General features: G+C 33.8%; 3 protein-coding genes across 5 annotated transcripts; 1 reads left to right on the top strand and 2 right to left on the bottom strand.

Moving 5' to 3' along the window:
- Positions 1 to 133: 133 nt before the first annotated feature.
- LOC8262587 (40S ribosomal protein S16) lies at positions 134 to 802 on the bottom strand. The gene has a single exon (XM_002527809.4). The coding sequence runs from the start codon at positions 749 to 751 to the stop codon at positions 293 to 295; it is 459 nt and encodes a 152-aa protein (XP_002527855.1). The 5' UTR covers positions 752 to 802; the 3' UTR covers positions 134 to 292.
- Positions 803 to 2,337: 1,535 nt separating this feature from the next.
- LOC8262588 lies at positions 2,338 to 9,545 on the top strand. Of its 2 annotated transcripts, XM_015724567.3 has the most exons (12): positions 2,338 to 2,491; positions 3,649 to 3,795; positions 3,892 to 4,074; positions 4,490 to 4,572; positions 4,694 to 4,892; positions 5,391 to 5,512; positions 5,978 to 6,044; positions 7,047 to 7,097; positions 7,764 to 7,816; positions 7,947 to 8,157; positions 8,694 to 8,864; positions 9,321 to 9,545. In XM_015724567.3, the coding sequence occupies exons 1-12, from the start codon at positions 2,429 to 2,431 to the stop codon at positions 9,378 to 9,380; spliced, it is 1,410 nt and encodes a 469-aa protein (XP_015580053.1). In that variant the 5' UTR covers positions 2,338 to 2,428; the 3' UTR covers positions 9,381 to 9,545. The 2 variants fall into 2 exon arrangements, with proteins under 2 accessions (XP_015580053.1, XP_048231511.1); XM_048375554.1 differs by lacking the exon at positions 2,338 to 2,491 and having other exon boundaries at positions 3,651 to 3,782.
- LOC8262589 (dynamin-2A) lies at positions 9,396 to 20,533 on the bottom strand. Of its 2 annotated transcripts, XR_001535865.3 has the most exons (23): positions 20,061 to 20,533; positions 19,120 to 19,170; positions 18,887 to 19,007; positions 18,626 to 18,718; positions 17,722 to 17,783; positions 17,207 to 17,324; positions 16,706 to 17,048; positions 16,390 to 16,537; positions 15,734 to 15,835; positions 15,530 to 15,649; positions 15,064 to 15,147; positions 14,848 to 14,975; positions 13,822 to 13,906; positions 13,593 to 13,722; positions 12,829 to 12,905; positions 12,248 to 12,304; positions 11,395 to 11,536; positions 11,144 to 11,292; positions 10,906 to 11,019; positions 10,741 to 10,808; positions 10,380 to 10,552; positions 9,966 to 10,295; positions 9,396 to 9,630 (listed from the first exon to the last, which is right to left on the bottom strand). XR_001535865.3 is itself a non-coding variant. In XM_002527811.4 (22 exons), exons 1-22 carry the CDS (start codon positions 20,223 to 20,225, stop codon positions 10,087 to 10,089), a joined length of 2,739 nt encoding a protein of 912 aa, XP_002527857.2. In that variant the 5' UTR covers positions 20,226 to 20,533; the 3' UTR covers positions 9,768 to 10,086. The 2 variants fall into 2 exon arrangements, 1 of the variants encoding a protein (XP_002527857.2); XM_002527811.4 differs by lacking the exon at positions 9,396 to 9,630 and having other exon boundaries at positions 9,768 to 10,295.
- Between the last annotated feature and the right edge of the window lie 1,996 nt (positions 20,534 to 22,529).

Below are 22,529 nucleotides of genomic sequence, written 5' to 3'. Positions count from 1 at the left end.
AAAAGTTAGCTAAATAACAAAATTAAATCAAACCCATAAAGATTTGTATCAAAACTAAAACAGGATCACCAACTCAGAGCAAAAGGTACATCACAACTGCATAGCACAAACAAGGCATTTTTAAACGAAGCTATAGGAGAAAAGAAAAAGATTATATTATCCTGAGAACAAATTTAACTACTATGAAGTCTATTAAAACAAAGAGAAACATAAACCCCTTAAGAATTTATCAAAAATTACCCAACATAACCCTCGCAAAAACATTTATGGAATAAAAACCACATAGCAATATTCAACGATAACTCTTCTGGAACCTGGCACGTGCACCACGACCACCAAACTTTTTAGGCTCGCAACGCCTAGGATCAGCCACAAGCAAAGTCCTATCATACCTTACCAAAATGTCCTTAATCTCCTTCTTACTCTGCTCATCTACGAACTTCTGATAATACGCGACGAGAGCTTTAGCGATGCTTTGACGAATTGCATAGATCTGCGACGTGTGTCCTCCTCCTTTCACACGAATCCTCATATCCACTGCTGCAAAACGGTGTCGTCCCAGCAGAAGGATTGGCTCGTACGCCTTGAATCGGAGGATCTCTGGCTCCACTAGCTCGATTGGGCAACCATTAATCTTGATCAGGCCTCTACCGCGCTTGCAGTGGGTTACGGCGACGGCGGTTTTCTTGCGGCCGAAACATTGGACGGACTCAGTTGTTGCTGCTGCCGCTACTGCTGCTGGTGCCGCCATTGTTAGGGTTTGAGAGAAGAAACGCTGTGATTGGAAATGAAAATCGTGGGGGAAGTTGAGTCTATATAGTGGATTAACTAGGGTTTTTGGTTATTTATTGAAAGAAAGCCATTAGGTTTTCGGAAATATTACGAAGCCACCATTATAGTTAAAACGTTGCGTTTAGGGAGCGATTTTGGACCAGTCCCACAGCACAGCCCAGCCCAGCCCAGCCTAGCCTCAGCCCAAGCCAAAAACGTGATGGGCGCAGATATTTTCAAATGCCCCATTTTTTATAAAAATACTAGGAAATAATAAGAAATATTTTTTTTATCAAATTTATGGTTCTTAAATTTCTTTTATTGTGTTAAATGAAAATACAATTTTAAAATTTTTTATATTCTTTCAGTTATTTTTAAATAAAATAATAAATAATAATTTATAAAATAATTATAAAACCTGAAAACAATTTGAAAACAACTATACTATAATTTAAATAACTATAGATTAAATAACAAATAATATTAAATTGGCACACAAATAATATTTTTTATTTATTTTAATATATTTTTAAAAAATTTATAAAATATGAAAGACTTATGTATCTATTACAGCAATTATAAACCCACATTTTATATTAATTATATCTTAAATATAAAACTAAAGTTAAAATAGTCCTATAAATTTAGGGATAATTATAGTTTTAGTGTTTAAATTGATCAAAAAATAACAATTGAGTAATTGAAATTTTAAAATTAATAATTAAGTATAGTAATCTGTAAAAAATAATAAAATAATTTTTTTAGCTGGTCACACATTACAAATATCGATATAAATTTTTTATATTAAATGAGACGAAAAATAAGAGACATGTGGTAAATATGTGTTATAAAAATAATAAAATAATAAATTTATTTATCATATAAAAAAATTCACCAAGTCATTAGAATTTTACTTTAAAAAAAATTATTAAAATTTGATAGTATATATGATGAGTATTATGATTTATAAATTAAAAATTAAAAATTAGGACTACTAAATTAATAATTAATAGATATTAAAAAGAGAGTTATATAAAAATAAAAATTTACCTTTTAAGTTATATCAATAATGAATTCACTTTAACTTTTATTGTGTTTAATAATTTTTGCTTTCTCATATATATATATATATATATATATATATATATATAAATTTAAAAATTAACTGTTAATAATATTGTTTTATTATTTCTTAAGAAATTACTATACTAAATTATTAATTTTGAAAATTTAATTTTATTATTTCAGACAAGCTCAGTGACTACAAATATAATTATCCTTATAAGTTTAATTGATAAGGTTTTCTTCTAAAGAAAGTCATCTTGGGGGGAGGATCACAAACTAGTTACAAATTACAATTACAATTCCAATAGTAAGATTGGGTCCATTGCAATCCTCTTTCCTCTTTGACAAAATTACATATAATAATTAAGAGTAATTAACATTTTAAATTCTAAATTTTAAATCACAAAAATATAAATAAAGTTTCAAAAGAATATCTGGGCCATTACTTGCAACGTGGCATGTTATTTTAACATTGTTTTTGTGTTTCTATGATTAAATTTTTTCTTTTCTCGTTATTTTTTGCTTGGCATTGGTTTGGCGTTAAGAAAGCAGCAATTAAAATAATCAAATTAGTAGCTGACAGTGTGTGGCCATGGCAGCAGTAGTGAACTACTGCAAGCCTTCGCCATTTCTCGGCCAGTTCCCATCTCTCTCTGTAAGCTCTTTTTTTCTTCTTTTGAAAAAAGAAATATTGGGTATATCTGTAGAATTGGTTATGCATTTCTGTTATTTGAGTTCATATTTTAGTTCAATTTTTTCTTGTAAGATTTCGCCCAAAGATGAGATTTTAGTTCTGGGTATTTGCTGTTCTGTCAATATTGAGTCTTTTTGTAATGAAGCGAATAAAAATGTTCTTTTTAATTGGATTATACAAGTAAGCTCATTTCAGCAATTTGAGGTATATTTTCTTGCATGATTGCATGTCTTGACATGGTTGTGTATAGTCTTAAAGGAGTGATTATTTTGCTTCATTTCCACCGAAGGACTAGTTTTGGGTACTACTGCTTTTTCTGATTGTTTGGGGAAAAAGGTTACCTGGAACTTCTAGTATGATCTCGATCCATTAAGTCCTTATACCTCTGCAAACACTATACAGTTGCTTAGTTTTCAAGCACCAAAGATTAACATCCTTGATTTGTAGCTTCTAGGTCCTGCCTCTGTTTTGAGTATAGTGTAGAAAATTGTTAGAGATGTTGTAGTGCATGATACATGCTCTTATGTCAAGGAGAGACCACAAAAACCTCATATACTTCCATTTGTAGATCCTTAACTTTGTGCAGTGATGATACATTGATTTCTTCAGCTTGTTCAGTGAATTTTAGTAATGAGGTGAACTAAATCCTTGAATAAGAGAATCAACTAAGTTTTATTTTGTCAGAGTGCTCCTGACCTGAATGTCCTTTTCATTGACTTGTTCTCTTGAAGAGCTGATTATCTACGTTATTTATTTGTATACTTAAAATGAGATTGAGAACTGCCTCATAATTAACAAGATAGCCTATTACATGATTGAAGTTATTTTGATTTGGAGATTTAAGCTGCTTCTTGATTTACTCTTTCTATGAGATGTCCGATGGTTTGGTTGACTTATTTAAGCATGATAGACTTAGATCCTCTCTAAGAAGATGATGCCAATGTGCATGGTATATCTTGATTTTGTTCTGCATTCACAAATTAAATAAGAATATTGTTGTCCAATATAGCATAAGATTATTATTTTTCTTTCATTCTCTCTCTCTCCCCTCCTTGAGTGTGGTCATATATGTGCTCTTGTGGTTTATTAAAGCTATCATTTGGTTCTTGTAATTGTAGGGAAAATCACCATCCAGACAAAGAGTCAGTAATTCATTCCAGGTGCGCAAAATTAGTGCATTATTCTGGGGTTCAAAGAAGTCTGCTCAGCCAAGAGTATCAGATTTTTCAGTAGAGGAATTCACTTTAACAGGGTCAGGCTCAGAGGTGTTTGCATTTGATAGTCCCGCATTAACTATGACTTCTTGTTGTCTTGCCCCTTTGTGTTTAATAGCTTATTCCAGCTTGTGGTTTTAAGTTCAGGGAGGCTCAGAAAACCAAGTGATACCAAAAACGATATCAATTTCTGTGATTTCTTCCATCTCTGAGGTCTCGCCAAATGATTGGGATGCCTGCTATATGGATGCTACAGGCCCTGAAAAACTGAATCCATTTCTTTCCCATGGTTTTCTTTCAAGCTTAGAAGAGTCGGGCTGCGCAGTGAAGGTTAAGCATTGTTGCTTAAAGCCCACTTCTCAAAGTTTCATGTCATTAGCTGTTGGTTTATCTGTTATTTGGACGTGATAAGAATAGCATAAATGCTTGTTAGTTTGCTTCTTGGTTTTCGTTTCTAGATTAGGTCTGATTCTAAGGAAAACATTACTGTCTTACTTAAGATAGGGATCACTTGTCTAATATTTGAATGAGTCTATAGGGCTGCAAATAAGTTTATTTTACACCTGATCATTCTCAGCAGTGGGCTAGATGACAATGAATAACTTTGAAGCCTTAAAATTTTGTTCATTGCTGAGAAATTATCTGGCTTTAGGGTTATTTCATTGCGTGATATGCAGCTATAAAAATAACATGAAGAAGCTTGTAAGTTCCACTTATATCCTATTGTTCATTTGAACTGATTCAGGAAACCGGATGGATGCCCAGCCACATTGTTGCTAAGGATGAATATGATAATATTTTAGGTGTCGTGCCACTCTATCTTAAGAGGTTCGTTATTGTCTATGTTGTACACACAAAATTCTTATGGCTTTTATAAATCTTTTAGAGCTTCCATCCGAGCTCTTTTAATATGAGGCGACATCTCATCTGTTTTAGTTTGCATGTGCAGCCATTCATATGGTGAATTTGTTTTTGATCATTCTTGGGCTGATGCCTATTACGGCTTTGGATCAAGATATTATCCAAAGTTCCAATGCTGTGTACCGTTCACTCCAGTAACTGGTCCTAGGATTTTAGTCCGAAATACCTCATTTAGAGATCAAGTTTTTGACATTATAGTTTCTGCCCTGAAGAATCTCGCAGTGAAGGTAATGGACAAATCACAGTATTGTAGCTTTCCTGAATGCTTTTATTATGCTGGTGATAATAAGTGAATTCCTGTAATGTTTTGTGATAATAAGGGAAGCCTTTATTTTCTTCTCTTTTTTCTTTTTTATTAAGCACAATCTTGGGGTTGAGGGTAAAAAGATCTTGAAGGAGGTTAAATTTGTTACTAATAAGGTTAAATTTCATGTTAATTCACTTTCATATGTTTTGTCTGCTTATTCAATTCTTTTTTCATAAAATGCAATGGTTTATTATCTCTGGATTTAGATGGTATCTGCGTTGCTATATTGGTGTTACTCTCAGTTGAATCCTGTATCAGTTACAGTTTCTTTCAGAGGAAGTAACCAGTCTGTTCTGTTGGGATCACATATTTAGCACTTTTGAACTGCTCTTTCATTTAATGTGAAACCCAAAAATCAGTTTTGTTTTTTAAATTGTGATGTTCTTCTGTATTAAAATGGGTTTATGCCATTTTCAAGGCCCAGGTATCATCATTACACATTACCTTTCCCTCAGAGAAAGAGTGGCACAAACTGAAGGAAGAAGGATTCCTACAGAGGATAGGAATGCAGTACCATTGGAAAAATCGTAATTATAAGAAGTAAGTGAAGCATAAGCTATTTTGTTATTCATATGATTCATTCCAACACATCACTTTGCTTCTTCTATGTTAAACTGCAATGCTGAGTTCTTCACATGCTCTTCTAAAGTAAGCAAATAATTCTTGGATTTGCTTAAGCTTTGTCTGATATGTAGAATATATTTTTCAGCATGCTTTAAGACAACCAGTTTTCACCAAGGTTTTCCATCTGCAGAATCAATCCAATTTTCCAAATAAATGTGTATCTTAAGTCTATTATCTTTAAAAAAACTGCTGAGTTGGTCTAGATAATATATCATCAGGAGTATGATAGTTACTTATGAAGAAAGCAAAGTGTCTTTTATATGTTATTTGGTGTTCCTCTGTTATTTTTTAATCACTTAAGCTATTCATGCTTAAATACATTAATTCTTTCCTGTTGAATTCATTAACATATAATGCTATTAAATCTCTAATATGTTGCAGTTTTGATGAGTTCTTGATGGATATGAAGCAAAGTAAAAGGAAAAATATTCGTCAAGAGCGGAAAAAGGTGCATCTCTTTTCTTTCTCATGCAGACCACTTCTTGCATAAGTTTGAACTAGGATGTGTGCATCACCTCCTTGCAGATCACATACCAGTTGGGTCTCAGTATAATTGATTCATCTTTTGCTAATGTACTGTAGGTCGCTTATAATGTTAAACATCCACATGTATGCAAATATTTTTCAGGGAAAACTTTCTATTTCTTCATTCGTTCTCCTTCAAGAAAAATGGCAATGTGGCATTTATGCAGAGTCTTTGTTCTGACCTAAGGAAATCAACATAGATATCTTCCAGTTAAGATTTTCTAAGATCTAAGTCTGAGAGACAGTCATATGTGTTACAACAAGGAATTGATAATCACAGAAAATTTTGGGAAATCACATAATCAACTTAAATTATCTAAATATTGCATGGATTATTTTACATGTATATGGCGTTGTCAAGAACCAATTGAATGAGAGATTTCTAGCTTGGCTTGAATTTGAGAACAGAGTGTGCACTTACAAATATTGGCTCTAAGTGGCATTCTACATAATCAAAACATGGGCCAACTTAATGCTGCATATTGTTTCTGAATATTAATTCGAGAAAGAAATTTATAAAGAATGGCATTATTCCACCATAATCTTTTACTACTTCAACATTATTAATATCCTCAAGTGCCATACAAAATCTTATCGGATAAACTTGCATAATCTGACTGGCCAGATGCATATGATGGATAGCAATTGGCACAAAATGACTTGCCTCGAGTAGAGGAAAAGAAGAGAATAAGAGTTGATGCGGACTAGCTTCTTTTCTTTTTTTCTTTGCATGTGCATTAAGGGCTAGGTCATAACAAGGTTACTGTTAGTTGGATCTGCATGCTTGAACACACTCTTAATAGTGATTCCAGTCTAAATGTTTTTGTTAACAAAGAAATTTGGACTCCCTCTTTCTGGCCTATTAGCCGGTTGTCTTATTGGCTGTGTTTGACTACTTTCTGAGTAAATCTTCTAAAATGCACAGATTTCAGGACAAAACTTAACTATGAAGCGGCTCCAGGGTGATGAAATAAAGGTACTTGATGATTTGAATTTGTAATTGACGTTAATTATTGATCATTATGTTGTTTTATAATCTTTGATCTTTTAATAATTTTTGTTAATACTTTAGATTTGCATATATATGGTCAACTTCTTTTAAACTTGTAAAATTGCATTGGATGGTTATAGTGCTCACATGATATTATCAGGTGGGTTTTGGTGTCTCTTGGAATTGGTGATTGCATCATGATAGATCTGGATCATGAGCATATATTGGATTGTTTGCGCATGTTGTAACATGTGTTTCACAGATGATTGTAGGAGTGCATTGGCCTGTTTTTACTTTCACTTTCACAATACCTAAATTAGAGAGATGCAAAGGGATAACAATGGCTAGCCAGAAATTATTATTTGCATCATATGCAACTTTATATGCCTAACCCTGGGTTAGAAAATTGAGCAGGTCCACCAAGAGCAGCTTTGGCTTGGGTAGGGGACTGTTATAACTTCTGTCAAAATTTCTCCTATGGCTAAAAAACTGCATTGTATTCAAGCAGTTAAAAATTGGGTCGTTTTGGAAGGAATTATCGTATTTTTAGACAATATAAAGTTGGACCATTTGGTGCTTGATTTCTGCTTTGACACTTGGAGGCTAAAATAGCTGCACTTCTCACATTGATTTTTTCCCTGTTCATGGCAGGCTAGACATTGGGATTCCTTCTACAACTTCTACAAGAATACCACTGATAATAAGTTGATCCCTACCATCTACCTCTTCTCTTGCTTTCAATCAGAATTGATATGTGCTTTTATGTAAATACAAGCAATCAAATTGTTGGATTTTGTAGTCTCACACCATGTTGCTGTGGTATATATTCCATAGGTGGGGCACTCCTTATCTCACAAGAGATTTCTTTCACATCATGGGATCAAAGATGGGAGATCAAGTATTGCTTGTCGTTGCTGAAGAAGGGGATGAACTTGTAGCAGGAGCTCTTAACATTATTGGTGGAGACGCCTTGTTCGGGCGTCTATGGGGATGTCATCCAAGAGCCTATTATCCTAGCTTGCATTTTGAAGCATGCTATTACCAGGTTCGGACCTGATTCCTCGAGTTTCTTTTCTTTTGTTTTTGCTATTCTCTTATATTAGGAGAAAATAATTGGGGAAAAGCATTCTTGCATTGTTGACTCTGCACACTGTTATATGTTATGGACTATGATAGAATGGTCTTTAAAGATGACATGTTGACATGTCATATTAGAAGTGGATTTAAGTTTCTAGATATATTATATATACAATAGACCATATTTGCAACTTTATGTGGGTCAGGTGCTTTAGTGTATTAGCTATATTGATCATCTTTCTCCTATCAAGTGCACTGCAAATAAATTTGGAACAGTTCTCTCTTTCTCTGTCCAACCCCAATCTACTTAACCTCACAACACAGCCACCCTCCTCCCACCCATAAGACATTCCTAACCAAAGACAGCAGCATTTTCTCAAACCAGTAATGGAATTCTTCTCCAGAATTTATTTGACATTGATGTATAGCAACTCACACTAAAAGTTAATAGTTTGTGGAATTGCACAAATCGTCATCTTATCTAAACCCATTCTTCATATACAGGCAATTGAAGCTGCCATTGAACTTAATTTGAGCACAGTTGAAGCAGGAGCTCAAGGTGAGCATAAAATTCAGCGCGGTTATCTACCTGTGACAACTTATAGCTGCCATTACCTTATCGATGAAGCTTTCAGAAAAGCAATAGGAGAGTTTCTTGTGCGAGAATCATCTCAGGTACTAACGTACATGCTGCAGCCTTTTAGATTCGTATTCCCTTTCCAATAATCTCATTTTTCCTTAATGAATTTTGTTAGAGCTTCTGCTTTAGCATAGTATAATCCTGCATTTAGAGATTCTTATTTTTGCTGCTCGATACATGAGGCAATTTATTCTTGTAATTATCTTTCACTGACTCTTTTCATGCAAAGTTTTAAGCTTAAACTGTAACATACTCATTTCTACTGGGAATAGGAATTTCCTTCTGCTAAAGTCTTAGCTGAGTGCCATGGGGGATACTGGTTAGAAACATACCTGACCTCACGTCTTTCTCGATACCTCAAGAATTATCATTGTACCTGTCTATCTTTCCACGCGGATTGAGAACTAGAAAATTTACTTTATTCTTTCTAGCATAAGTGTTTGTTTCTTCACTTTGTTTTGCCTTTCTGATCGCTGACTCCTCCATTGCAGGTTCAGCTAGTAATGAAGCTAATACATGATTCTGGTCCCTTTAAGGAGGGTATACATTGAATTCCACAGCATTGACTTGCATGTGATCTGTGAATTTCTGCTTTCACATTGTATATATTTACAAGAACATCTTTTGCACATACCTAATTAGTAAACTATTCTCAACAAGTGTGCCATTTAAAAAAAAAAGTCTGATCAAATGGATTATGAACGTTGTAGATGCTATCAGTTCTGTCCACCTCTTTTAATTTTACTCATTAAGAATAAAATAGGCCTTCTGCAGGGGGCTCTGAGCTTGAAACAAATGTTCCTAACAAAATAATACACAAACGTAAGTGTCATTTAATCGATTACAAATGCACAAAAAATGGACCATTCAGTTTTTCCATGCATAAAATGATATGCTGAAGGTTTACTCTAACCAGCTTCGAGACAAAAGCCGTAAGATAAAAAAATTACTTTTCTACTGATGTTCAATATTAGAAATACAATTGTAGTATCTGAATGAAAACAAAAACTGGGAAGAGATGGCCTCATCCCACCCACCCACCCAATGACAAGGGAATATGGGAAAAGATTTTGATGAACAAGATGATAATACATCTCACGATCAAGCACTTGTAACTGCAATATATATCTACAAACCTATAACACTCCTGCAAGCCTAATTTAACATGATGTGAGCTCGAGAAATGCTCCATCTCGAGTGGGATCAACGAACCACCCAACAAGAATACATGAATGATCAATCGGTATCAAACTTCATCTAATATCTATAGGATGAGCCGGATGGTGGTGGTGCTGGTGGCATCCGAGTTGGTGTGCGGCGACTGCTGTTTGCATCACCATTTTGAGATGGATCACTGTTCCGCCGACTGTGAGACCTATATGGGTCGGCGCGTCCATTAGCTCCAGCATCAAATGCAGTCCTCCAGTCATCCCCTGATGATGCTCCACTTGTTCTTGGGCTACTTTCTGTACATTTTGCGTATGGCACATCAAGAACACAAAAATACAAAAACTAGGTTAATTGCAATACTTATAGCTAGCTAGCATTACCTGCTGCACTATCATTGGACCAGCTTGATGCAGCTGCTGCTCGATTATCATGGATGCTAAGTTGCCTTACCAGTTTTGAAAGAAGAGAGGACTGCTTCTGATAAAGCTCTCTCTTACGCTTTACATTTTGGTCCTCCTGGAGCAGCTCTTCAATCCTAGCAGTGCTTTGGGCACTACCACCACCCAAGCATAAGCATGATGATCATTATTAAAAATTCAGAAAAACAGAAACAAAATAAAAATCCTAGAGTAAAAATTTTAAATTACATGACATTCTGTGGGCAGAACAACCTCACTTTGACTAAAGGATGGGATGAAATGTTTGCGTTTGTCATTCACTAGGAGAAGAAACACTACTAACCTAATAGAACTATAAAGCTGATTAAGCATGTCTTCCCTGGCTTTCTCTACTTGGCAAAGAACAACTGCCTGCTCAACCAGAAAAGAACTAAATTATCAGACAACTATATGAGAAATATAGCCAAATGATAACCAGACTTATTATTGGTGATAGAAAATGAACTACCTTTGGGACATTGGCAGCAAGGCTGTTAAGAACAGCTTCAACATAACCACGCACTTCTTGGGACATCCACCGGAGCTCTTCTTCAGGGTCTGCAGGTCTTCTACTCATTGTATCCTACAAGAGAAAAATGGCAAGACACATGTTAAACTTCCCTTCTTGTTAGGCTAAAATATAGCTGTCATTATGGTATTTACTTGGGAAAAAAAATGGACAAACAGAACTGCAGGGAATAACTCACAAGCGAACCATCAGAATGACTGTGACGCATGGGAAGACCAGATTCACCCACCACTTGACCTCCTTTAGACTGGATGACACTTCTCAGCTTGTTTAGCCACTCAACCTTATCGGCCATACTCTCAGCTTTTAACACAACAGTGCTGTGAGCTGCAAAAAGAAAATTGGATAATCAATTGGCATATGGGGAAAGTGGGAAAGACTACAAATCTAAACAAGATGGGGAGCAAATCCAATGATAAACACTAATACCTTTTAAGACAGTCTTATACGGAACCCTACTACTTATCTTAAAAACAAGATTGGCTCCTTTATCTGGTCCATTTGACTTTTTATCCTTGGAACTTTTTGATGAGGTCTCATCATCATCAGAAGGTTCCTCAATATTGCATTCCTGATTTGTATAAACAGACATTGGCATACAGGGAAAGAAATTATGTTGATATGAGCATTAACTTAGGCTTGGTCAATATCAAGAACAGTAGAACAAGAGCAATAAAATACCAAAAGCATTATCTTTTCCTGTTATACAACTTCCGGAACAGATTTAACATATATAAACTATGAAAAATTGGAATATTAACTACACTGCCTAACGATTGAAATAAAAATAGGGAAACATGACTAGATTTTAATCTTGTTTAGAACACGTCCTGCATCAGCACCAGCTCTCTCAATTAACCCATTTTATTTTCTTATCAAGTCAAGTCAGCACAAGATTTTCAACTGTATTGTTCTCTCCATCTTAATTTTCTTCTGTCCTTGACGTTCCTTATGAGCTGAGTTTTTCCAGAGTTATTCAGTAGTTGACAATCAAATTGTCTATATGACCACTTCTTTGGATAACATGTACCATCCAGTTTCTAAAAATCTAGTTTTATTTTAAGGAGAATATTGACAATCCTTGCCAAGTTTAACCATAAAACGGCATTACGAGTCTTCTTGTAAAACTTATTCTACTCAAGATAAAAGAACTAATTAAAAGCAATCCACCTTTCACCCAAAGGATCTTAATTTCAGATTAAGTTATTGTATTTGCATTTCATGGGAACTTTTCTCTTTCAATGGTCAATCAGTATTTTCCTTGTCCTGTTCAGGTTCGTACCTCCAAAGAAATGACACCACGAAAATGTCTTTCTTCCTGCTTTTTGGTGTAACCAAGCTGCAAAATAAGTTAAATATTGTTAGATATCATGCCAACCAAAAGAGAGGTTTAAGTACCAACAAAATGATGACAATGATTCAAAAAAGCATATTCAAAGTAAAGGGAACAGTGAAGTCTAGCTTTCTTTTCATCGCACAATCCCAAATAGTCACAAAATACTGAGATAATTTGATAATTTCAGATGTCAATGGTAATCTCATATATAAATATATATCACCCTAATGCATCCGCAAGCACCTGAACTTTACATGCTTTGCCACATAGCACAATGACCTTTTAACCACTTGAATACTTAAATTGGCATTTTGGCAAAATGTGCCAAGTGAGAACGTGTCAAGTCCAAGCACCCGCCAGCTTTATATATATGTTTATGTGCGTGTGTGCATACTAAAGCGAATTAGAACATTCAACAGTTCCAAGTCAATGCAGCATCCAGCTTGGCAAAATACCATTTCAACGCCGTAGACCAAAAAGATATATTTTAATTATAAGTTGAGCCAATGTGCTATCTACTAACAAACCTTGCCACTTTTTTCATTCAATACAAACCACCGTCTACTCCAACCATTTGTCTTTCCACTTTTCTTCAACAAAAATCCTGCAAATACAGCGTAGAATCAATTAGGACCATGAATTGCATGTCCTTTTACGTTGATGTATCACACTCATAAAAGAATTTAAAGTTTAGAGGGAGAAGAAAAGGAGAAGAATAAAAGGTACTACCACAAGAGCCCAAGTCAACCAGAGAAATTTTTGGATAAGGATAAATCAAAAGAGCTCAAGATATAACATTCCAATTAATAAAATACACAACAAAGAGACACCAAATAAGAAAGAAGAAAAACAGCTCCACCAAAAGAAAAAAGAAGGGACAAGATGCACCAAGCATAATTAAAAGAGTATAAGTGCTAGTTCATAGCATACATAGATTAGAAGGAAAGGACAGATTATGGATTATTGACCTCTGAGCGCAATCATAATAGACGTATAAAGTATGAGTTTTCAAGCTCAGTTCAACTTTTATTCTAGGCAATTGTATTAGAAATTAATACTACCACGGGATCCAATAGCTGAGACAAGTTGGGCAGCTGTTTCATACATATAATTATTGACACGGGAATCTTCATAAATCACCAAAAGGAAAGTAAAGCAAGCAAATTATTAGTGCTTGTATTTATGCACCATTGCAGAAGCAGATGAAGCACATCATACCACTTCAGTATCCAAATAGGACATGTTTTTAATATCGTCTAAATGCTAATATTCAGAAAGTGTGAGCACAAACCTGCTGTTATCTCACCACCAGCCCCAGCTGTTTTCAAGGCTGGTCCCTCTTGTGAATCTTTATCAGATTTCTCCTTCATTGATTTCAAGCTTCCTCCAGATGGTGGGGCTCCTGTCTGAGGACTAGTTGCCTGAAAGAAGAAGACACTTAATGATTAACACAGATAACATGTAAGATACTGCAACTGCGAGCAACCATTATAACCTAAATATAGTAAATAAGTTCTCACCCTATTTAGTATGGATTGCTCTGCTTCATTTGCCTTCTTAGAGGATTTGTTTTTTATCTCTTCCTCACGGCGCTGCCTATCCATTCTGTTAAAGATTGAAGGAAAAGGTCAGAAAAAGGAAATTGAAAACCATACAAACTGGTAAACAACAAACTAAAGCACTCTGGAGACAAAAATCATTTTAGTAGAAAAAAAAAAATCAAACAATTCGTAGAGAAGACTGAAGATAAAGGTCTTTGGACCCAACAGTAACCTATTCATACATAATGTGGAAATATATGCAGGCAATGAAAGGCCTTTAATAATCATTAGAAGATATTATGATTTCCACATTCTTCTGAAACAGTTCTAGAGGACCAGCATTGACTATACAAGAGAAAATAGTGCTTAGCATTGGAAGCAAAATGCATGTTCAAGATAGCATATCATGATTAGTCTATGCACAATTCCTTCTCACTAGAGCTTTTAAACCAAATATGTTCCTGTAAATGTTTTATGAACTGTCTGGTCAACTGAAATTGTAAAATGTTCCGCTTTCTGATCTCACATTTTCATTCTGGCTGCCACACACAACTCAACTCAGTTAAGCCTTAGCTCCCAGCTAGTTAAGATCACTCTGTTTCTCCATTCCGCACGATTTTGGGTCACATTTTTCAAAAAAGATGTAAAGTCACTAGATGCCTACTTGCCACACAATACAGCACAACAACAAATGTGAACTTAGATAACCTTAAACCATTCGCTTGATAAGACACCAGCTTTCGAGACAATTAAATAAAATAAACTACTCTACATACATATTTCCAAGAGCCTGTTGATAGCAAACAAAACAAAACAGAATACTATATATTTGCTGATTATTAACTAATCAATAATAACAGAAACAAGAAAACAAACTTAGTTGCTGAATAGATGCCAGAACAGGCAATTATAAGGAGTCTAAGCTGAACTTCAACAATAGAGCAGATATTTGCCTAAAATGCCAGGAATTCAGAAACCAGATTTCAAATTTTTATCCACATTTACCGCCTCTGCACCAATCGGATGAAATGTTGGGGTGGAACAAATGCACGCTCCATATCGACTAGAGCAACCACCATTTTCTTAGCTTCGTTCTTAAATCCATCAAGTGCACCAGTTGCAATTGCCACAAGCTGATCCAAAAATAGCAACTGAGATGCGTAATTATAGACTAGGAAATACTCTATGCAAAGAGCATAACTATGAAGGAGGGAGTAGTACCTCTCTCTTAAAGGGAGCATATCTTCCAAGACCAGGAGTGGAATTTGCCGAAGCAGACACTAGATCCACCAATACACGATGCACCTAGTTTTGTAAATACCAACATTTGGGTTAAAGAGATGAAGATCCATCCCAGCATTAAACATTCAGATTAGCTAAGCAGCAAACATTAACAAGAACCTATCAGATATCTGCATTTGGCCAAATGATTTATAGCAGTCGACGGTTGATACAGGTAATAGAAGACAATTGTTCAACCTTATTTAGACAAGAACACAACTTGAGTGCACAAATGCCCTAATAGGTACACATGTATCATATTGGAATAATGATTTCCCATTCTTTACCAATACTGCGTTGAATCTATATGCCATAGTAAATAATAATTTGTTCCATAATCTAGGAGAGATAAAAAAGTCTCTAAGAATTGCAAGTATATAACCTCCCAGCCCATATAGAAAAGTACCTCATCCACACATAGACGTGCAGGCTCCTTTGCCAGCTCTAGGACACCTTTTATTAAGGACCTTAACCCTTTCTCCGGTGATATAAGATAAGGTTGGTAACCATCCGCTTCTAGGACAATCTGATGTCATGAAAGTACCATATAAAATAACCTATAAATATCATATTAAAGAAAAAATATAACCAATCTACAGTGCAATTGTACCCTTTTGACATTGTTCATGTCAAAATGCCTGTCTAAAGGAAGCTGCTTGATTCTGTTTGGAAAATTTCCCTCAAAACTTGCAACAACCTTCCAGCCATTACCCTGCAAATAAATGTGTTGAAATGCCATAATAATCTTACAGCGGAATATCGTGTCAAACTTAACGGCAAAGAAAGTAAAAAAGCAGTCAATTGTCAAATTGGGCATCCTACTCTAGCCCAGTGGGAAATAGAGCAGTACTAAACAGGAGCTGATAAATATTTCTTATGGGCTATTTTGGATCATAATAGAATAAATTTTCACCACTAGACTAATGTACAATCACATCGCTAGGCAGGTTAAGATGCATGTCATATTCTGTTAAGTCAGTAATCACATCCATCATTCTTGTTGATCTCACAGATTCATTTTAAGCACGAAGACTGCCTAATATGTTGTGAGTTTTCAAGCATATGTAGGTCATGCTAAAATTGGTGATCTAATATTGTAGAAATGCATAGCAGGAACAGTATATAGAAGATCAAAGAAAACCACAGACTAACACCAGCCATTCAAAAACCAATTTCCTCATAAAACATGTTAGAGTTGTCTAGTATGTAGAGATTGTTAACAGTTTCTCTAGTGCATTGTAACTACTTTTAAATAAAATTACTTACTTCACCACCAGCAAGATGCTGAAGGAATTTATCCTCAAACTCACGGCAGAGCTCCAAAGCTAAAGCTCTTGTCCCTTCAGAACTACTAACCATTTGCTCACCAAGTCTCACTAGTTCATCCTGAACTATTTGAGATTTCCCCTGAAGCCTGCAGTTTTGTTAATGAAGGACAGCATTAGACGTCAAATCTATGGTACAGAACAACCCCTAACCTATTCTAACAATTATCTATTGATACATAACATTGTAATCATTCTCTACAGAAAAGTGTCCTAATAAAAAGTGATGAAATAGCAGCAGGACGAAGATACATTACCCAGAAAGAAGATTGGGAAGCCTGAGTTTCATCCGATTACGAATCTGACCAGCCAGAGCTTCCACCAAAGCTACTCTCCCAAGCTTGCTTTGGGGGGCTCCAGTCAGTATGGATTTAAGACTTTCACTCTCAGCACGCCAAGCTGTCTCTAAAGAATTCTCAGATGAAGCACTTCCTGACTGTGCGGAAGCTATAGCTACAGATTGGCCAATCAATGCAACCCATGGAATATCAGATGTTTTTGGCGGTCCCTGGTTCAGGAGAAGTGCCTGAACAGCAGCAAGAGCTTTTGACTCTGTAGCTGCTTGATCAATCTTACTAATAACACCAATTGTTCTAGTACCTAAATAAGAGAAACAATAAAATTAACACAATAAAAACATGTATAAAAAAATTATATCCAAAAGCCAAACCCAGATGACATCCAAAAATCTAAAGAAAATAAAATTTAATTTCTTTCTCAATAAAAAACATAAGATACAAGCTGAACAAGGAACCCACTTTCTGCATCATATTCCTTTGCAATTCTAAGGGCTTTGCATGATGAGATTTCCGGTGCCTGAACAGCAGGTACTACAACCAGCAAAATAGCATCATTGTGTTCAACATATTCACTGATCTGAGAAGAAAAACAAAATAAACAATCGGAAGATCTTCCAACTAAATGAACAAATATAATATTATATATATATATATAGATAGATAGATCGATAGATAGATAGATAGAGAGAGAGAGAGAGAGAGAGAGAGAGAGAGAGAGAGAGTTCAACATATTCACTGATCTGAGAAGAAAAACAAAATAAACAATCGGAAGATCTTCCAACTAAATGAACAAATATAATGTTATACATATATATAGATAGATAGATAGATAGATAGAGAGAGAGAGAGTTTCAAAAAAGAGCATCTTAAAATCTGAAGTATACACCTAACACCTTGCTATGCGACTGAAACAGCATCTTCAGAATCAACAAGAACTTTGAACTAAAACATGAAGAAGACCATCAGACACTCACCAGTGAGTCATCCATGATTCTTTGATCTAATCCTGGCAGGTCGATCAATTTTAATGGTGGAGCTGAAGAAATTACATTGTCAGTAATTAGAAATTTTGCAAACAAATGCACTAGATATTTCGTGCATGTATTTTAACGTATGACATTTTACATGGTCAGAAATGTAATGTCTGCAAACAAATTCTTCAACTCAAAGCTATAAAATTAATTGGATTAGAGTGTCCTCGAACAAACTCTCCCCTTTCAGGCTTGTTCTATACGCATATGAAACATGAGAATTCATTTGCAAGTGAGCTTTATGATTGTGAAGAACAATATTAGTAATCCTCCAATTATCTCCATTGACAAATTTAATCTTTATGCAATTCTAATAGTCCAATTATGTGTATGCAGATGTACAGCTTTTCTTATCACTGTGTGTGTGCACTATAAGCAGATCATCACCAAGAGCAGCAAGGGCCCTCATGTCTCACCACCATCCTCATTCAACCTTTGAAGAGCCAGCTTCAAATTATTCTAGTTTCATGGATGAAATTCAACCTAAAGTCTTTCCATATCATGACCTGGTTTATAGCAGGCAAAGCATCATTTATATCATTGATACAAGCTAGACGTAGATATTATAAAATTGACTGTCGATATACTGAAAAGAAGCACACCAATATTACTAAAGTCCTGCAGAACAGTGAGTCTGCATTATCAGTAGATGTGAATCTACCATTTTGGTAACAATTATATGAAGATTTTCCTTTTATAATAAAGCTTAAAAATTACTTACAGGAAATTTCATAAATAATATGGGTGATGCCATTTGCATGTGTTCCATTGTTTTCTTCTTCAATTAGAAAACTCATTTAACAGTTAGATCAGTTAAAAATAACCAATAGATAAGACAAAGGCCAACCTGTGCTAGTTCGAAGTTTCAAATAAATTTCATCACGACTCCTTCCTGACGAACCCTTGCTTAGCCTATCCTGTAGAGAATGCCGAAGAGCACCTAATGTATCCCAATAAAAAGACCAACAGCAATCAGAAACATCACAAAACTGATCCACAGATAAAGTAGCATATTTCGATCACGTATACATCAATCATGTAAGATGAAGCGCCTTTAAGGCAATAACATAAAGTATAAACACAAAAATAATATGATGAGATGCCTTACTTGCAGAAACCTGCTGAGATTTATTGTCAATCTGTAAAATGATTGACTTGGTACTTAACGAACCATCTCTGTTCAAATCAATACTTATTGGAGCCCGAGTTGCACCATTCTCACCGGTTGGCTTCCATAAACAAATCAAACCAATAAAAGAAACATTTTCTCAGCATAAATCCTTAAATCAAAACAAAAAAAAATTCCGACGGAATGGAAAAGCAAGAATTAAGTCAACTTACCAAAACAGGATGTCCAATAAGACTATTCAAGACAGCAGATTTACCGGCACCCTGCCCAAAAAATTGGCAAAAGTAAAAAAAATATTAAAACGTCTTAAAGCATTGACATGTAAATATGCATAAAAACTCCCATGAGAGAGAAATCAAAAATTAAAAAAGCATCACAAGTGCAATATTCCAGAAGTCTTCATTTTCCCTTCATATTCCATTCATTGTTTTTTATTTCACAGAGTTGCCCCTCACCATTTCATGTAAATGTTAGCAATGGAATCCAAAAAACAAAAATCCTCATATTGGCATTCGCTCATCCCAATTGCATAGTTCAAACTAAGCAGTTTTCACAAAGTAACCCATTCTCCATCCCCCACTTCCTTATAGCTTATAGCAAGCATCTTCTCCACATAAATTATTTCATTCTATTAGATCAAGTCAAAACAACAAGCAACCAAATCCATCTACATAAAGAGACAGTGTACACATACATACAGCCATCAATTATAGGAATGTACTACTAATCCCATCTTCCCAAATATCAAACAACACAAATGTATTATTCATTTAATCCTATTTTAAAAACCAGCCACTCAGAACTAAAACAAGTCCAAAAATTGAATGTAGATTTATAAAGGATCTCTAATGAATTAAATCAAATACATTTTAAAAAGAAAACATTTAGCATCACTTGCTTGTATATTGTTTTTGGTCTTCCGTTTGCTTCAGTGATCCTCATTCCAAATCTCTCTCTCTACATTTCTAGCTTTTACCAATTGTCTCAAATCCAAACACGCCTTTAAAATTCAGAACTACTTTCAACACATTAATCACCAAAATCATTTGAAAGAAAAAAAAAAAACCTAATAGATCCAAAGATCTAACTAAATCCCTAATTGCAAATCGCTACACATAAAACACATTATTAAATATTAAGATAAAAAACTTACAACATTGCCAAGAGCAACAACATTCAGAAAAGTAGACGATCGTCTAGACGAGGAGGAAGAGGAAGAAGAAGACGTCGTCGTTTCGTCAATATCTTCATCGGCAAGCAACGCGCTCGCTTGCCTCATTGATTCCGATAGCTGCGTTAATTCTTCGATCGCTTCCATTTTTTTTTCTCAATTGTCTAAATTGATTTGCAGATTCAAAAGCAAAAGAGAATTCAGTAAGGATCCAGAAGGAGAAGAAGAGAAACCCTAAGATCGGATCTGGAGAAATGAGATTCAAATCGGAATCAAAAAAGAACAGAAAAAAATTTAAAAATTTTGAGAAACGAAAGTAATATTGTAAGTAATAATGACGCAACCAAATTTATTTGAAATGGATGCTTTTTTTTTTTTTTTTTTTTTAACGTTTGGTGTCTGATGGAACCAAATAGCCTTCCCTTACGCACAGACTTCTTTGTTAAACTACATAGTTCCAAATGTTTGGGGTCATATGTTTTTTCTTTTTTTACTTCAAGATTGAAAATTCTGTACTCTTTCTATTTAAAAAATGAAATTACCTCGACTACTTTTTTGTGAAACTGTTATCGGTTTGCCCCCATTTTCTTTGTCTTTTTTAATGTAATAATTACTTTTTTTGAATTATTCTTGCACTAATTCAAATTTAGAAAAGAAATTAACAATTATAGAGTTTATTGTCGTTTTTATAATATTTACTTTATTCATACAAGGGTCATTAGAATAAATTAGTTATTTTATTTTTACTGACCATAAAAATAAAAATTCATTTAGTTCAAAAATAATAATTTGAATCTAAAATTTAAAATTTTTTAAAATTAAATATATTTACCATTTAAACTAGCCGACAAGTGTTAATTTATATAACTTCAAAATTAAATAATATCTAACTATACTCTAAATTCGGTTGTCCAACTCTATTTTAAAACCAGTTTATATTAATATATGTTATTATAATAGTATTACTTTGCTCATATATTAAGTTTAAATTCTCTCGTTAGTACTAGATTTATTATCATTTTCTTAATCAATATAGAAATTTTAAAAAAAATTCCTTTTAGTTTATGTTTCATTGACTTATTATGAATTAAAAAACAATAATTTATTTACAAAAAATATCTTGCATAAAGCATTTTGATAAAATTAATAAATAATTATGATACTTTTTTTTAGAAGAACTTATCTTTTTAGATATCACTAAGAACTAACTATTTCAATTAATAACATAATGATAGCATTTTCTATTGCCAACAAAAAAGAGGAAACACTATGATACTAGAACTAAATTGAGGTAATCATTGGCATTATTAGATTAGTGGATGCATACCTAAATAGTTGGTTTCTCTTCAAATGATTTTGTACAAGTCTAAGAAACACTTTCCATTTCAGATATATAACTTTTTAAATAAATAAAAAATAATTTTCCATTTTAATTATTGTCTCTATTAACTAACACTTTCACTTCTTTTTAGTGAATAGGAATTTTTTTTTTTTTAATGAAATTCAAATTCCAAAACTTATTCTTAATAAAAGATGAGATTTGCTTCGTTCCGACTATATTTAAAAATAATAAAAATAAAATTTTTGATTATAAATATATTAAAAATTAATAAAAAATAAAATTTATTTATTTTATTATTGTATTAGAGATTAACGAAAATAAAAAAAATAATAATGAACTGAAAAAATATAAAATTCTTTAGCCACATAATTAGTTAAACCTTAATATTTATAGATTATTTCGTAATCTTATTTAGAAAATGAAAATGAAAATTATATTTACAGTATATTATTTTAAATTTATTTACTTTTTAGTTAATGATTTATTAGGTTTTCATAAAATGTTGCATATATGTTCTATTTCAATGATATGACATAATTTAAAAAAAAAAAGTTATAAATCAAATTTTTTAAGAAGTAAAATATGCCACGTAATTTTTCTAATTAATTCACTGCTATTTCAATTATAGTTGAAACAATTTAATATTATAAATTAAAAATTAGAGAGAATCATGATAGAAGCACAAGACTTGAGAACTTTTTATCTGATCTTATATAAACCAAAATGTGGTATCAAGTCATGAGCACTTCTTAAAATACAACAAATAATATTAAAAGAAAAGCTTTTAAAGTCTAAGCTTGTTACTGTGTACCACTTCAGCCCCACCTCTTAAGCCAATCATATTTGGACAACTGCGTTAACTATATAACCTTTGATTGCTTTCTGCAGGTTCATGTCACCCATCTAAATATTGAATTCCTGATTTAATAACTTGGGGTCCAAACAAGTGGTTCTCAAATAATGGAACAATAATTATGCATCCAAACAAGGATAATCAAACCACATATACTTAAAGAGTATTACTGAGTTATTGTGCCAGGAAATATTAGCCTCAAGGATTAAAGAGTGTACTGAATTAGAGAGTGAGAAGAAAGAAAGCTCACAGCTTG

This window comes from Ricinus communis, chromosome 6 (assembly GCF_019578655.1).
Source record: "Ricinus communis isolate WT05 ecotype wild-type chromosome 6, ASM1957865v1, whole genome shotgun sequence".
Lineage (NCBI taxonomy): Eukaryota > Viridiplantae > Streptophyta > Magnoliopsida > Malpighiales > Euphorbiaceae > Ricinus > Ricinus communis.
This window is presented reverse-complemented; position numbering and strand designations above follow the sequence as displayed.

What these genes read in the sequence shown, in the direction of transcription:
- LOC8262589 (XM_002527811.4), bottom strand. Translation starts at nt 20,225, where the DNA reads ATGGAAGCGATCGAAGAATTAACGCAGCTATCGGAATCAATGAGGCAA. An exon ending in ATGCTCCCTTTAAGAGAGAG is followed by an intron (nt 14,976 to 15,063) that starts GTACTACTCCCT and finishes TTTTTGGATCAG; the next exon opens with CTTGTGGCAATTGCAACTGG. An exon ending in CAGCTTTATAGTTCTATTAG is followed by an intron (nt 10,553 to 10,740) that starts GTTAGTAGTGTT and finishes GGGTGGTGGTAG; the next exon opens with TGCCCAAAGCACTGCTAGGA.
- LOC8262587 (XM_002527809.4), bottom strand. Translation starts at nt 751, where the DNA reads ATGGCGGCACCAGCAGCAGTAGCGGCAGCAGCAACAACTGAGTCCGTC.
- LOC8262588 (XM_015724567.3), top strand. Translation starts at nt 2,429, where the DNA reads ATGGCAGCAGTAGTGAACTACTGCAAGCCTTCGCCATTTCTCGGCCAG. An exon ending in AGTCGGGCTGCGCAGTGAAG is followed by an intron (nt 4,075 to 4,489) that starts GTTAAGCATTGT and finishes GAACTGATTCAG; the next exon opens with GAAACCGGATGGATGCCCAG. An exon ending in GTGCCACTCTATCTTAAGAG is followed by an intron (nt 4,573 to 4,693) that starts GTTCGTTATTGT and finishes TTGCATGTGCAG; the next exon opens with CCATTCATATGGTGAATTTG.